We start from the raw sequence: 17,385 nt of genomic DNA on the forward strand, positions 1-17,385 counted from the left end.
ATGGCGGGGTTAAACATGTTAGAGGGATCCCAACCCTCCCCCTAGCCTGGGACAGTGGTATAACAGTACAACATAAGAACGAACTATAAAAATCAGTTGAAAAAGGCTCATCTGATAGACAAAAAATACAAGTGGACGTGGCCGGGTACTTATACATCCCGACACAAAAAGATACAATGAACAGATCTGAGAGTACTCGCATTTAGACTTTAATCAAACTCCTTTACTAAATAGATGAATTATATAAAAACTAAGTTATATTTCTGTAACTAAAGTACAAAATTGAAATTACTAAATATTCTCATCCAATAACTACTTCATATCGACAATATTTAGAAAGAAAACATCATATTGTTTAATTGTACTTTACCAAAATGATAGAATATACGATGGATTTAAACGTTTGCAAACTAGAATTTAATTGATATAACATATTAATGAAATATTCAGTGAAATATATTAAAAAAAAAAACAGTTTCGTAATAGGAGAATATAATCAAACTTGATCATTTAGTCATTAACTATAAGGATACAGCATATGAAACGTGTCCGGTTCAACCCAGATAGGAAAATAGTTTTAAAAGGGTATTTGGTGTTATTTCATGAGGGTGGTAAAGGATTATTTTCGTGGAACATGTTTTGTCATTATATTTTACGTGCAGCTGTGAAAAAGGTTCGTTATTTACGTGTTTCGTGAAATCGATAAAAAAAAATCCAAGACCAACGTGCAAGAATGTGTGTGTTCGTTCATCGTGAAATATTAATTTCATTTCGCGTTCTTCCGTGCTGATACTCCCCTTTACGCCCCTCTTTCATGCTTGTCATTTACTAAACGACTAATTATCGCAAAGCATCTAAAATATTAGACAATGGTATGGATATGTTGTTAAGGAAGATTTTGTGTAAGAGATCCATGGGTTTACATACAAAGTGCACTTAAATCGTATAAGTCAACACATGCATTATTTAGTTAATGCTAAAACTTTATAATCAATTTCATAGTACAATAAGCGACGTTTTTTTTTTTTAAATCTGCATCCTTCTCAATTATATAAGACTTTCGAGAAACTTGCATTGATTATTGCAAAATAAAGGTAAAGTAATATTGAGAAAAATTAATGAGTGATATTTGTATTTGCGTAAAACGTCAATAAAACCGTGAAAACACAAGTTATCGTTTGCCATATGTTTGGATTTAATTTCTTTTATCGTTAAATGACAGTTACTTCTTTTAAATCTTAATTAAAAGGACTGAAGTTATAGAAGAAACAAGGAAAAACAAAGAAAAAGGCAATATGAAAATGGAAATGTCAAAAGCAATATTCATATTTATTGCTTTATCAACATTACAAACTAACTACGGACAAAATTGTAAAATTAAACCAAAAGAGATCAATGATGCAGTTGAAGGAATACAGGTGACGCCCTTTTATAAAACGCTTTCTTCTCTTGGACCACACGGCTGTCTTAACGAGTGTATTCGGAGGAGAGACTGTGTGTTTTTCAACTACAATTGGGATTCGCGTTCGTGCGAACTTTGCTACAATACAACGGAATCATCTACAAAACCTGTCGAGGGCTACTTCTATAAGGATGTTACAACAGAGAGAGGCGTAAGTTTTTTTAATAATATCTGGAGTATTAATATTAAGAATAAGCATACAAATAAACTCGTTCTGAACATTCATGAAATAATTGCCTCTGGATGTTCAGAAACCAACAATCAATCAACAGGCGCATATGAAAAATGAATACGTATGAATAACTTTTCTTCGCAAGTTTCAAATATTTTAATTCATTGAAAAAGATAGAACGCTGTAAATGAAGGCGCGAATATATGTAGGATTTGATGACAAACATGGCGCGACCATAACACAATCCATGAATTGAATGATTTTTTAGACATATGCTCCAAATAAGTTTCTTTTCTGATTTTAGGGAAAGGGATTTTCGCTGGACGCACCCCTGCTCGTATACACTTCTAAAATTACAAAATAAAAACCACACTTTGAAAAAAATAAAAAGACAAAAATTCACCAAAAGTGCAGACAACACCATTGTCCGTAATAAAGGACAAAAAAACGCCAAAAGTGCAGACAGCACTAGTGTCTGTAAGACAATAATCCGCCAAAATGACAGCCAACACCATTGTCCATAAGACAATAATCCGCCAAAACGGCAGACAACATGTCCGTAGATAAAGACAAAAATCCACAAACAATTTACATGTTACTTTTTAGTGAACAACTATTATGTGTATTTAACATTTTCAAAAGCGTACACCAAAATGTTGTCTTTGGTATAAATCGCCTCAAACAATGGAAACTCAACAAAGACTGACGCTATTTTTATTTACGGGTACGATAAAACCATAGTCCTTTAGATTCTGAAACGTCGAATTCTGAGCGCGTTATTAACTCCAAATGATTTCTCTTGTATAGTACATTTGGATTAGCTGAAAAAACATAAAACATAGGCTAACAAATGTGCGACCAAAACAAAATTAATACTTTTTTTTCAAAATGGCGATAGCAAAAAAATCTGCAATAATTTTGGAGAAGGTAAATGTTATCGATTAGTTTAAACGTGCATGTGACCACTGTTGCTCTTTTTTTTAGGGACAAAGCGATCCATGCGTAGGAACAACCTGCTCCATGGGTGAAATATGTGTTGTTCTATACAACAAGAATACAGTTTGTATTGTAGGTACGTATAGATACATAAGAGTAGAGAAGCTCCGAAATAACTATGTGAAATAAAAATCGTTATTTCATAAATGTTTATGATATAGAACTAGATATGTTGAAACAGCACATTGTTCGTTGCTTTTCCAGTTTAAAGCACTTTATTATTGGGTTGCTGGCTTATGTTGTTATTCCACACAACATTTCACGATAGGAACACCACAGTAGGTACAGTGTCCGGCTATGATCGTGGTTTTTCGAGTGAATTGATGGGGCTTTTATTAGTGTGACCAATATTTTTCGGGTAACATAATCAAAAATGTAAATAAACAGTCTCCATATCTGACAAGGCGTGATATAGAAGCTCGAGTTTAATAAACAATGTTATACAGGGTATGCTAGTATTTGAAATTAAAAGATATTATCATTCGGACATTGTTTTTCGTACAAAAAGTAAAAATTTAGCCTTACAACGGTTTTATTCCAAAATACAGAATCAAACCATTTTCATACACATTCATATGTAAATGTCGAATGAAAAACATAGTTATATCTCCTTAGATATACGGACACTTTACAAAAAATATTGTTATTGCATTAAAAACGACATTGGGTGACTAAATTCATTTCTTCATGTCCGGGATTTTTCGAGAGCAAGTTTTATCCAGAGGTTATACCCTCTTATAACTAAAAATGATATGGTGTTGGTGCATTTTCGTTAAAAAAACTATAAAATTATGATTAAAATTAATTCCTTTCACGGCACATGGTGTATTCTAATATGACGTGCTTCTTTAGCTTTGTAAAGAAACCATACTTTATTATCCAATAAAATTAGTTTGCACATGCGTATATTGGCTACGGCAGAAAAATGAATTTCGTCAAAATGGTATGCATTTAATTTATTTCCTTAAATTAAAACACTTTCAAACACTAAAATGATACACATTTTGTTACTAATAGTTTAACAATGACAACAATGTGTTACAATTCGTAATTGAAAATAGTTGACCTAGATACAGCAACGTCCATGTTGGCTGTTCTAACTTCAAAACCCCTCCCCCTAAAAACACGTTTCATCTCTCCTGTTAAAAAGGCATGTCATTGTATATTAATTTCATTGAAACATATGTTCCGACGATAAAATATAAAATAAAGAATAGGTTACTACTACTGTTGTACTGAAATGACAAAATTGTTTCATATTTCTGATAAAATGGATTGACCCTAGCAGGGAATCGAACCCCATTCTCCTATAAAAACAAATAGGCGTAATTACCAATATACCACCAAGGTTTCCAATCCATTTTACAAATGCAACAAGATTGTCACCCAGTATTAATTTTAGTCTCATGTATAAATACAGCATTTGAAATCGTCAGATGCACAAAGGCGTGCCCTTTGATCATCTTTAAAAGGTGTAGCCACCGCAAGTATAAATGGATTTCTGTCAAAGGGCCCCTCCTGCCAAGTCTCGAATGTCAGCACAACTTTATCAAGAAATCCTCTATCAGATATGAACATATTTACCAATGCTACAATATTAACCGGCGGAATATTTACGATTAATTTAGTAAATAAAGACCTACCCGATTCTCCTTGTGCGTCCACCGCCATTGACGACTGACTTGAAAATGTGCGTGTCAGAAATTGACCTCAAAGGAAAAGACTGTTGAAATATAACTTTTCTGTTATATTGTGACACAAATATTGTTTTAGTTAATAAATTAATTTCTTAATATCTGTTTCACTTTTGAATTTTAGAAATTTATACAACTTTGCCAAATTAAACTGGTATGAACTAGTTGGATAAAAATCGACAGGAAGGTTGATGGAAAAGCCTACACAAATACCGTACACTTTATACACAACGAACATAGATATAACCGTAATTGTCCTAATCAGAATCGAAATAATTGATGCCAGCTATACTTTATTGTAGTTTTAACATGGGTAGGCATTATATTCGTGTTATTTTAGCCCTCGCTATCGCTCTGGCAAAAATAATCACGAATATAATGCCTACCCATGTTAAAACTACAATAAAGTATAGCTGGCATCAATTATTTCTTAATTAACACTTGCATTTTATAAACAAGTTTCATTCATTTGTATATTATCTTTTTCTCACATCTTATAAATTGCATGTACAGTATATATTCGTTATATCAACAATCTTATGTAAGCATAGACTGGTAAGTAATTGGAGAACGCTTTTTTTTTAACAGAAAATTTACATTTAATTGAAAAAGCTTCATCTTTATCAACGTAGTAATATGATTTTAATGACTTTTTGGGAATATATGATATTACCTTCACTTAATTACGGTTATAAACCAGAAAAGGTCATTTTTTAAAGCTTAGAATACCTTTATCCTTATTCATTTTTTTGTAAAAAAAACCCGGGCCATTTGGTTTAAAACTTGGACGATTTTACAGTTGCTCTCGAAAAAAAACGGACAATAACAAACACTGAATGATTTGGTTAAGTACAATGAAAGTATGCTTCTTTGTTGATCAAAACATGTATAGTATTCAATATAAGATTGGTAGTATTGTAAAAAAAACAAACAATTATAATTACGAAACTGCAGTTAATTCAACTAATCGCACGTTTTATTACTCGAAAAAAAATTTGAACGAATCACTCGAAAAAACACGACCCTAGCCGGACACTATACCTACCGTGAATACAACGACCGTTCAAAGGTTAATTTAAGTAGGTGACCAAACATTACTTGAAGGGAATACTAATTATTAACAATGAAGACCAAACATCAACAAAAAACCACAAAAACAAACAAACAAACAAATAAACAAAAACACAATGCGGATCCAGAAATATTCATAAGTGGGCCTATTGACTACATAAGAGGGGCTCGCTCTAGTCATGCTTAAGTGATTTCCTATAAAACCAACCAAAATTTTCCCCAAAAAAAAGGAGGGTGGGGGCCTTATCCTCTATTCTTTATATTTCAGCACCACATTATTCTTTTTTATTTATTTTTTTGTCATTTGTTTTTATTCTTTATTTTTATTGTCCTTTATTCTGCATGTTTTGTCCATTAATCTCTTTTCTGTTAATCCCACCTTGATCCTCAAAATATTGGTCTCTGCATTATGAGTATGACATTTGGAATACATACAATTATCCCTAACCCCGGCCAAATAATTGGTTGGAATATATTTGAAATTGAAATTGAGATATTTTAATACATTTTCCTTTGGTTTTTTTTACAGACGGTTGACAGTTGTCGGCAGAGAGGATGCTTGTAAGATTTGCTAGTCTAAGACTTGATACGATACACGAAAGTGCAGATATACATTATCTACAAGTTTTTTTACTTTTAAATTATACCTTATGACATGTAAACTATTGTATAACGTTTAGTATGTATAAAATTGTATAATAATAAATTAAAATACGATAGCAAATATACATTTATCTAACTTCATAACTACAGTTGTGTTCAGTTCTTAATAAGTCTCTTCAAAAACGTAAAAAACATTCTTTCAAGGAACATTTCTAGAACAGATTTTTTTCTTAGGACAACACTTATTAACAACTGTTCTGGCGCGGAATTGTCAGAACATGTTGTAAGGTGGAATTGTCAACATCTGTACTATGTTGGAACTGTCAGAATCTGTTCTAGGGTGAAATTGTTTAAATCTTTTATAGGGTGAATTGTCAGAATCTGTTCTAGGGTAGAATTGTCAGAATCTATCCTAAGATGGAACTGTCAGAATCTGTTCTAGGATGGAACTTTCAGAATCTGTTCTAGGGATGAACTGATAGAATCTGTTCTAGGTATAAATTGTCAGAATCTGTTCTAGGGTAGAATTGTCAGAATCTATCCTAAGATGGAACTGTCAGAATCTGTTCTAGGATGGAACTTTCAGAATCTGTTCTAGGGATGAACTGATAGAATCTGTTCTAGGTATAAATTGTCAGAATCTGTTCTAGGGTAGAATTGTCAGAATCTATCCTAAGATGCTCTGTCAGAATCTGTTCTAGGATGGAACTTCCAGAATCTGTTCTAGGTTTCAACTGTCAGAATCTATTCTAGGGTGGAACTTTCAGAATCTGTTCTAGGTTTGAACTGTCAGAATCTATTCTAGGGTGGAACTTTCTGAATCTGTTCTAGGGTGTAACTGTCAAAATGTGTTCTTAGGTGGAACTGTCAAAATCTGTTCTAGGGTGGAATTGTCAGAACTTTTATAGGGTGGAATTGTCAGAATCTATTTTAGGGTGGAATTGTCAGAATCTATTCTAGGGTGTAACTGTCAGAATATGTTCTAATGTTGAACTGGCAGAATCTGTTCTAATGTTGAACTGTCAGAATATTTTCTAATGGTGAACTGTCAGAATATGTTCTAATGTTGAACTGTCAGAATATGTTCTAATATTGAACTGTCAGACTTTGTTTTAGGTTTAAAATATCAAAATCTGTTCTAGGGTGGAACTGCCAGAATCTATTCTAGGATGAAATTGTCAGAATATGTTCTAAAAAGGAACTATCAGAATCAGTTCTAGGGATGAACTGACAGAATCAGTTCTAGGGATGAACTGACAGAATCTGTTCTAGGTTTGAACTTTCAGAATCTGTTCTAGGGTAAAACTGTCAGAATCTATTCTAGGGCGGAACTTTCACAATCTGTTCTAGGGTGTAAATGTCAGAATATGTTCTTAGATGGAACTGTCAGAATCTGTTCTAGGTTGAAACTGTCAGAATCTGTTCTATTGTGGAACTGTAAGAATCTGTTATAGGATGGGATTGTCAGAATCTTTTCTAGGTTGGAACTTTCAGAATCTGTTCTAGGATAGAACTGTCAAAATATATTCTAGGGCGGAAATTTCAGAGTCCGTTCTAATGTGGAACTGTCAAAATATATTCTAAGGTGGAAATGTCATAATCTATTCTAAGATGGAACTTTTAAAATCTAATCTAGGGTATAACTGTCAGAATCTTTTCTAGATTGGAACTGCCACAATATGTTGCAGGCTGGAACTGCTAGAATCTATTCTAGGTTGGAAATGTCAGAATCTGGATATTTTACGAATCTGTTCTAGAGTATAATTGTCAGAATCTGTTCTAAGGTAGACTGCCAGAATCTTTTCTATGGTTGAACTTTTAGATTGTGTTCTATGGAAGGGAATATCCGCCATAATTAAACCATTCTTGATTTGTGAAATATAATTTCTTACTTCGTAACATGCCATTTATTATTGTGTAAAAATATAGTTTCTTAATTGGTAACATGTATTTCTAGTTTTCTTGATTTGTGAAATGTAAATTATTAATGTGTAAATACAATTTCTTAATTTGTTTATGTATTTTTTTAATTCGTTGAATTTCTACATTTCTTGATTTTTAAAATGTAGTTACTTTGTTGGAGTCACGTGTTGGGAGATCGCGTCAGTGTTACTATTCATTCTAATAAGAATTACCGTTTCTAAGAAAAATATAAGTTACAAATCAACATGTTACAAATCAAGAAGTTTGACATGTTCTGAAGTTTTACAAGTCTAGAATGAAATAGTTTCACAATATTCCACACGAGTTTAAGTCAATAAGTCTATGAATAAACAAACATATATACATTCTATTTTATATGACAGTCCACCAATCACAACATAAACTACAAAAGACTAAGCAACACAAAGTCTACCAAAAACCTCTGGTGATCTAAGATAATCCGGAAGGGTAAAAAAGTTATCAAAAGTACCAGGATTATAATTTAGTACGCCAGAAGCGAGTTTCGTCTACATAAGACTCATCAGTGACGCTCATTTCAAAAAAAATTATAAAGCCAAACAGGTACAAAGTTGAAGAGCAATGAGTATCCAAAATTTCAAAAAAGTTGTGCCAAATACCTATAAGGTTGCATATGCCTTGAAAATCCTTATTTTTTTGTTAAATCAAAGTTTTGTAAACAGGAAAATTATATAAATAACCACATTATTGAAGTTCTACTGGGGATACCATCGGGACGAAACATCCACCAGCAGTGACATCGACTCAGTGGTTTAAAAAGTTATCAAAAGTACCAGGATTATAATTTAGTACGCCAGACGCGCATTTCGTCTACATAAGACTCACCAGTGACACTCATATCAAAATATCTATAAAGCCAAACAAGTACAAACTTTATGTTGAAGAGCATTGAGTATCTAAAATTTCAAAAAGCTGTGCCAAATACGGCTAAGGTAATCTATGCCTGGAATAAGAAAATCCTTATTTTTTGTACAATTCAAAGTTTTGTAGACAGGAAAAATATATAAAGGACCACATTATTGATATTCATGTCAACACCCAAATGTTGAACCCAAATGTTGACTACTGGGCTGGTAATACCCTCGGGGACGAAACGTCCACCAGCAGTGACATCGACCCAGTGGTTTAAAAAGTTATCAAAATTACCAGGATTATATCTTAGTACGCTAGACGCGCGTTTCGTCTACATAAGACTCATCAAAGACGCTTATTTCAAAAGTTAACAGATCCTTCTCCACATGTGACACCCATCATGTTGGTCTTGTAAGTACTACCACAGCGATATTTTTTTCCATCTTAACGGACTTTGTAAATCTGTTCAATCTGTATACTGAAAAATCAGAAATTATTGCCAGGTTTTTCTTATGGCGAAAAATTCGACAGAGTTGTAATCGCATTAATTTAAACTCGCATTTATGAATTAAACAGGATTTTCTCAAAATCGTAATAATTAAAATCGCAATGAAGTCTTAAATGACAAAATCGCAATAATAAATCAAGCAATAATTTCTGAATGTACAGTATATTATTAGTTGTCATTATAGAGTTAAGTAAAATGAAGGATTTCGATAAAAGTCACAGTTGTGCCAGTCTCACAGTAACACCTTTTTTATATACATGTACACTTCAAGGAAACACAAGCGGTAATAAAGTAAATTATTTGTTTCCCTCATAATCTGTGTTCAATGCATTTACAGCATAAAAAAGGCTTTAAAGCGTGCAAACTTATAGTAGTATTGATGCACGGATCATTCATCAATTGTTGCTTCGCATCACGGTGCTGAGCTGTTAGTTTCAGTCGACATACAGGAGCCTGTAACTCAGTGGTTATTTGTTTATGTGTTACATATTTGTTTTTCGTTAATTTTTTTACATAAATAAGGCCTTTTATAGCTGACTTTGCGGTATTGGCTTTGCTCATTGTTGAAGGCCGTACGGTGACATATATTTGTTAATGTTTGTGTCATTTTGGTCTTTTGTGGATAGTTGGTCATCATACCACATCTTCTTTTTTATCTACACGTCATTTTGAAATAGTTACTTATCACAAATAGATTCTGATTGGTTACTTTATGATGCGGCTGATATAAAACAACAGCTATTGGCTTATATCAGATACAGAATGACAGACTTTTCTCGTCTAAGGACATCAAATGCCGGAAATTAACTATGTGTATTACAATTCCGATCAACTATCATTATTTCATGTTCGATTTACGATGCATAGATTGCACACTGAAATTCAATATTGACATATCAATTATTAATACGTGTTATTTTAGCTTTGTTAATCTGCAATTTATGTACCATTTGTTTTGCCAAAGATACCACATCTGTATTCTATAACTTCTGCCAATTTAGGCACACCTTCAGAGTCATATCAATTTGTAAATGTTTTACTTTTCAACAACTTCTATGAATATTAGTCTGTTTTTTGGAAGGCTCTTATATCAGCTAAATGTAGCATCTAAAATATGACTTCACATGGATAAATATAATGTCCAGCAATTAAAATATTTAACAATTTTATGAAACTATATAAACAACAAAATATCATATTATCAATGATTTGTTTAGATTGACTTGAAAAATATGAACCATGTGTTAGAGTTGAAGAACAGTATTTTACAAAATATGATAAACATTGCCATATTTCAGATACCGGGTAAGATGATTTATTGAATTTTTATAATTATATCAACTATTTATTTGCATTCAGGTATCGCAGATCAAATTTATTCGTTCATATTGAGATAATTTACGTTTTTCAATTGATTTTTTATCGTGTGTTTTTCTATGTTGTCATGTTATACTATTGTTTCAGAAAAAGGAAGAAGGTTTGGTACCATTAAAACGTTTAATCCCGCTGCAAATGTTTGCACCTATCCTAAGTCTTGAATCTGATGTACAGTAGTTGTCGTTTGTTTATGTAATTTATACGTGTTTCTCGTTTCTCGTTTGTTATATAGATTAGACCGTTGGTTTTCCTGTCAGAATGTATTTACACTAGTAATTTTGGAGCCCTTTATATCTTGTTGTTCGGTGTGAGTCAAGGCTCCGTGTTGAAGTCCGTACATTGACCTATAGTGATTTACTTTTCTAAATTGTTATTTGGATGGAGAGTTGTTTCAATGGCACTCATACCATATCTTTCTTTATCTATAGACAACACCATGGTTTAAAAACAGACAAATAGGCAAATAATAGTACAAGAAACACAACACAGAAAACCAGAGACTAAGCAATACGAACCCTATCAAAACTGTGCGTGATAGCGGGTGTTCAAAAAGAGTAGGCAGATTATGTTCCACACGAGTAATTATTAGTATGGTAAATTAGAGGTAATAGACTCCTTACAATATATAAACCTGGAGTAAACAAGGTGATGTATCACCGCGCTCCTTAAAATGTGGATAAGATATCATCGACTTGATGGTATTGTTTGTTTTCAGTTTTATTATTTCTCTACATGTGGCACCTGTCCTGATGCTTGTGTTAATAAACACGATGGTAATTTTTATTCAAAATTTTTAGGTCCGAGACCACAATTATTTCGTAGTGCATTTCTTGTAGAACATAAATGAAAATAAAAAAAACATCCCTCCTGCGCTTTCTCAATGAAATTTTTACAGTGTGTTGTACTTTTTTTGGGACCAATTATATCAAAAGTATAAAAAAAACTTCATCTGCTTTAAATCAAAATATGGACAATGTTATGTTTAGAGCGTCTTTAAATCTTTAGACAGCTTCCGAAGTGCTAATTTTTAACCTTTTTTAGCGGGACCAAATCACTACTTTCTGGACCCAATTTTTTTTACAGTGTAATTTCATGCCCCTCCCCCTACTAGCAATTTGATGCATTAAGCATGGAGAAATAAATTTGAAGGGGTATTAAAATTCACTGTCAACAATAGGGTCTGTATTCATAGAAAACAAAAATCAAGGGACGACAACTGTGGTCTCGGAACACAATCTAAAAATTGGATTGGATTATGATTACGACAATTATATCATATCCGTCGTTATCTGTGAAACAGATATCCCGTAACCGACCCATTATCCAACAACTAGATCGTGATGGTGTCCGTAGATTTTTCAAGGGTTGAATTCAGCTTGAATATCCCGCGCCAGGAGTTGAGCCTCAACTGGTCCTTAAATAAAAATGTGTACTACTTGAGTGAAAATGGACGTCATACTAAACTCCAACACATATAGAAGAACAAAAAATTTAAAAACATACAATCTATTTTTTTTATATGTTTTCATGCGTAATACTTGATAAAAATAATCTGAACATAAATTGAATAGATCTAAATTTATTATAGTAAATTGTCTGAATTAATTTCAAACCGCAGTGTATTACTTAGAATATGCATCGAAAGAAAGAACATGGCTTAAAATCTTTCAGTGTTTTACAAATGTTTTTAGAGCAGTTCAACTCAACATGACCGTTACATATCAAAATTGGTGGTGGCACATTAATCACCATATTAGTTTTTAATATTGCTTAATGTTATATTTAAACAAGACAACCGAAACGATAGCCATTAAAAGCATTCCTCATTGTTATTTTCAATATTCCCAATCCACAATGCTGAAACTTAGTTTTCTTAACATTATTGCAAGTTTTGTTATTTTATACGGATATTCCCATTGACAAAAAAAAACTATTTTAGGTTTTGATATCAAGGCATTACAACAAAAAATGTATAATAAAAACCGAATGTTATAAATACATACTAATCCCAAGTCATAACCCTGTAGTTCAGTGGTTGTCGTTTGTTCATGTGTTCTATATTTGTTTTTTGTTCAATTTTTACATAAATTAGGCCGCTAGTTATCTCGTTTGAATTGTTTTACATTGTCATTCGGGGCCTTTTATAGCTGAATGTGCGGTATTGACTTTGCTCATTGTTGAAGGCCGTACGGCGACCTATAATTGTTGATTTCTGTGTTATTTTGGTCTCTTGTAGAGAGTTGTTTCCTTGGCAATCATACCACATCTTCCTTTTATTAGTTCAGTATCGCATATGTATTATAAGAGATTAAAATGTTACCTAAAACGACTGCAGTTTCATTTTACAAAATCAAAAGAAATAATTCTCTCAGATTTTCTTATGATCCACTTTCAACAGTTCTACTGTCAATCATACCTAGTGTGTTATTATTGTACAAGCATTGTATTATTTGAAATTTTGTCAGGTGTTATTTATTCGTGTGATGTGTTTCGACTTTTGAGTTTGCCATTTGATCATTACTTTCCGTTTTAAATATAACTCTAGCGGATAAAAAGTATTTACTTTCTTAGATAGAATAAAAATGCTTTTCAAGAATTACAAAATTTTAATGCAAATGGCAATAACATCAAAAACAATAATATGAATATACAATATAATATATATATTTTAAGTGTACAAATATAATCAAAAAAAGGACTGCATTTACAGGCTCAGACAACAAATAAGTTTTATTTTTTTCTCGATGTATGAGGTTCACTGTCACTTTGAAATCTTTTGCCCCTCATGTATATTGGTAGAAAATTCTCTATAATAATGTTCAGAGGTTTAACCTATACTTAATCAGTACTCCACAATCAAATATCGCACGGCATTAAGTTTAATATAAACAAAGAGGAATAACTCAAAACTGAATAAATTTGTTCATTGTTTTAACAAACTTCTTGATATCTATTTTTTTTGTTAAGAACCTACATATTACAAATAAAGAATCACACCTGTATAATTTTATAAATAAATGCGATGTTCACAAATGTGTCCATTTGTCTGTTTTTTTTTTATAAAACGTTGTTTTGTGAAAAATTTAATGATTTTTTATTTAATTATGGAAAAAAAAACCTTATTAAAGCCAAAAACAGTATCGTTTGTATTGAGTTTGAGATAAGAAATGGAACAAAATGTCAAAATTGTTACGATTCGAAATTTGAAAGATTTGTAAAGATAGCTTTTGACCTCAATCCAAACAAAATGTGACCCTATCAGATCCTTACGACAGGCATATTGTTATGGTACAATATTTTCCCTTTCGAAAGGAATATCATATGAAAGTGTGGTCGGTTGGAATAATACGTAGAAAACAATCTGCCTACAGTCATCACACTAAAAGACGTGCAGGCCTAGCGATTTTCATATGTTTGACATAAATTAACATATTAATATGAAATTCAATGGAAATCATTTACACATTGATTGATACATTCCGATTTTTGTCATTGCGGTTTGTTAATCTAATCCTTAATCACAGATTAACAGTCACATCAACAAAATGGTCTCAATTCTAAACGGATCAACGTGGTCTTATTTCAGACCAAACTTTAACTTCTTATATTATGTACATAGAACAGAAATACTTTTAAAGTATTTCAAAATTGCATTGCAAAAAAGCAATATCACCAAAAAAAATAATTATACAATATAATTACATATATTTAAATAATACAAATATAATCAAACTTATTCATTCATCACAGACTCATCAGACTATGAATAATCTGTATAGTGAAAGAAGATTCTAGGGAATGATCTTCAGAGATTTTGTTCATACTGAGTCATTTGTCTACAATCAAATAGAGTAGTTTTTACGTTATTCAGTCTAATAAAAATAAAAACGAAGAACCTAAAGCTCAATCTTGTTTTTTTATTGATTTAATAAACTTTTTGAGATAACACTTTTTTTAAATCTATATATTAAACATAAAGAATTATATCTGTATTCACAAACGAATGCAATGTCAATAAATTTGCCTCTTTTTATGGAATTACTTAAAATATTTTATGAAGAAAATAATCATTGTAGATGAATATTACTGCCCACATTTTGCTTTAATATGAATATTTTCTACTGACATCGTCTTCAATTCATTATAGCTCGAACATTTTTTTAATAATCAATTCAAATCTGTTTTCCTACGTTATTTCTATTCTTCACCAACATTTACAGCATTTTACTATCCTTATAACTCCAATTACTAATTTATCACGTATCTGCTTACTCATTACAATGTACACTATGAAGTTCAGAGAGAATCCAAACATTAGACTTAGGTCAATATACTCTCCTATTGCTTCTTCAATATTAAAATAGATTTCCTAGACTGGGACTGATTGGTCAAGAAATGAAAGCATTGACATGAAAGCTTTGACAATAAGCGCTGACTCAGATAATAAAAATATACTACATATTGACAACACCGTAATTGCTGAAATGCGGTTTCTTTTCTGAACAACTGTACTATCGGTCCAGGGGATATTTTGTCTTAGACAAGTTAATTTACATATAATATAGACAGCACATAAAGCCACTGCCAAACAAGAAATAAAATAACAAGCGGTAGTCATAGTGTGATGGTATGCTAATGTTTCAAAAGGATAAGTTGAACAACATTTGCCGTTGAAATTCTTAATGCTGAGAAAGTTTTCAAAGAGAAGTGGAGATTGTATGCAAATGCTCAGGAAAAAGGCAGTAATAGAACATATGACACTGATTTTGTTATTTAAACTTCGTTTGCTCCAAAATAGGAAAAGCAAAGCTGCAGTTTTCTGGAGACATAAAAGTAATGTTATAAGGACAGATGTAAAATGGAATACATATTGTAAATAAAACATAGAACTATAAATAACACAATCTGGAAATCCAAGAACACGATAAGACGCTCTTTTAAAGTGAGAAATAAATGGAAGAGTCATCAATAGAGCTGTAATAGTATCAGAAACAGCTAAACCCGACAGCAAAATGGTTACTGGTGTTCGGTTCTCTTTTTGCAGAAATATAAAAAGAAAAAGGCCATTTACTATTGTTATTTCAACTGCCAGTGCCATTTTAACATATGGTATTATAGAATCTGGAAAATATGACAACATATCATACAACGGAATCGGGCAAGGAAAGCGAACATCTAAACAATTATGCTCATGAGTAAAGGCATTTATATCATCAGTACTAAGACTAGCTCTATCATCAAACATTTTACTTTCAAATAAGCGTATTGATAAAATAGTTCCCTACATGATTTGTTTTTCAATATGAACCAAATGCGATCAAGAAAGTTGAAACAATCATTCTTAAACCTGTCTCCTAATATCATATCTCCGCTACCATTTCTTATTTCGTTCAATTCTACCTGAAAGATAATTTGGTTGTTAAAGAAAACATATTTCCAGCAGTTTGATCTATTAGTTAGAAAATAATTAACGTGTGCATTTGACAAAATGCTGTTTTTTGATTCAATAAATTTGTTAAAAAGTTCAGTGCAGTTGTTAATTCCATCAGCAAAGAAGATACGAACATCAGAAAAATAGGGTATGACGTCATTGACTAAACTTATATTGTATGTCACGGAGGGATTGCATAAAAATTTTTGAATAATTGTTCCATTTCCGCACTCTTGCAACAATTCTTGTATGTCTCTCCTACTGACATATTTGAAGGGTTCAGGCATGAGGTTGGTACAATTCTTGCTGAGAGTAACTGAAATATAGTTTGAGTCATAAAACCATACCCAAAACATACGACTGGACTTTTCAACATGGTATACTGTTCCCATGAGAGAAGGCGATACAGTATTTGTTATATTGATGATGTCACATGTCATCTGTCTTCCAATCACTGAAATAAGAAAGTTATACAAAAACAATAGATATAATATCTGTTTGAAAACATTATGGTTTTTTTTGGAATGTTGATGTTTTTTTTCGTTTTTTGTCTGAGTTAACTTCTTGTTTTATTTTGATCTGATTTACCTTCCTTAAAATCTTTGAAGTTTGATAAGTAATTAAACCCATTAGAAAATGCAAGAATGATAATAAAAAATCGGAACTAACAGTTTTCTCTTGTCTTTGATTTAATTAATGTTCTGTAGGTACATAATCGTGATTGCCGTATGAATGAGGAAGGGTGACCATCCTTTTAGATTTGTCTTTGATTTACGACAGTCGGAACATTAATGTCGGCATCTGTGAAACAGATATGTTCCAACTCGTGGTGGCGCCCGTCAAATTTAAAAAAAAGATGATTTCGACTTAAAACTCTGGTATTAGTACCATCCATGTGAACAACTACCCTCTAATTTGATAGGACATCCGGGACACAATCTATTTATGAAAAACGTTTGTTTTATGATCATTATAAGGGATAATATCTTCATTTGTTTAACAAACGTCATAAAATGACATTAACTGTAAAAAAAGAGGCAGGATAAAACTCAATGGGTTATTACATCACTTAAATCAAAAATAAACTATTAAAACAAAAACAAAAGTTAACAAAACACAACAAGCACTCTATAAAACACAAACAGCAGTTTATACAACACAATTAGATAGAAAAATAAAAACTGAGCAACCGCAACTTTATGAAAAAAAACTGTGTGGTGGGGTAGTTTCGTGTGCTCAAAAAGAGTAAGCATGTTC

The 17,385-nt window shown here is 31.9% G+C and overlaps 1 protein-coding gene across 1 annotated transcript; it reads left to right on the top strand.

Moving 5' to 3' along the window:
- The first annotated feature begins 871 nt into the window (after positions 1-871).
- Positions 872-6,040, top strand: LOC134719787 (uncharacterized). The gene is made up of 3 exons (XM_063582748.1): positions 872-1,613; positions 2,619-2,706; positions 5,925-6,040. Exons 1-3 carry the CDS (start codon positions 1,296-1,298, stop codon positions 5,930-5,932), a joined length of 414 nt encoding a protein of 137 aa, XP_063438818.1. The 5' UTR covers positions 872-1,295; the 3' UTR covers positions 5,933-6,040.
- Positions 6,041-17,385: the final 11,345 nt, after the last annotated feature.

This window comes from Mytilus trossulus, chromosome 5, assembly GCF_036588685.1.
Source record: "Mytilus trossulus isolate FHL-02 chromosome 5, PNRI_Mtr1.1.1.hap1, whole genome shotgun sequence".
Taxonomy (NCBI): domain Eukaryota; kingdom Metazoa; phylum Mollusca; class Bivalvia; order Mytilida; family Mytilidae; genus Mytilus; species Mytilus trossulus.

Bases quoted from the DNA above. Each gene is read 5' to 3' on its own strand.
- LOC134719787 (XM_063582748.1), top strand. From the start codon at position 1,296: ATGAAAATGGAAATGTCAAAAGCAATATTCATATTTATTGCTTTATCA. The intron at 1,614-2,618 runs GTAAGTTTTTTT...TCTTTTTTTTAG, and splicing joins ATGTTACAACAGAGAGAGGC to GGACAAAGCGATCCATGCGT.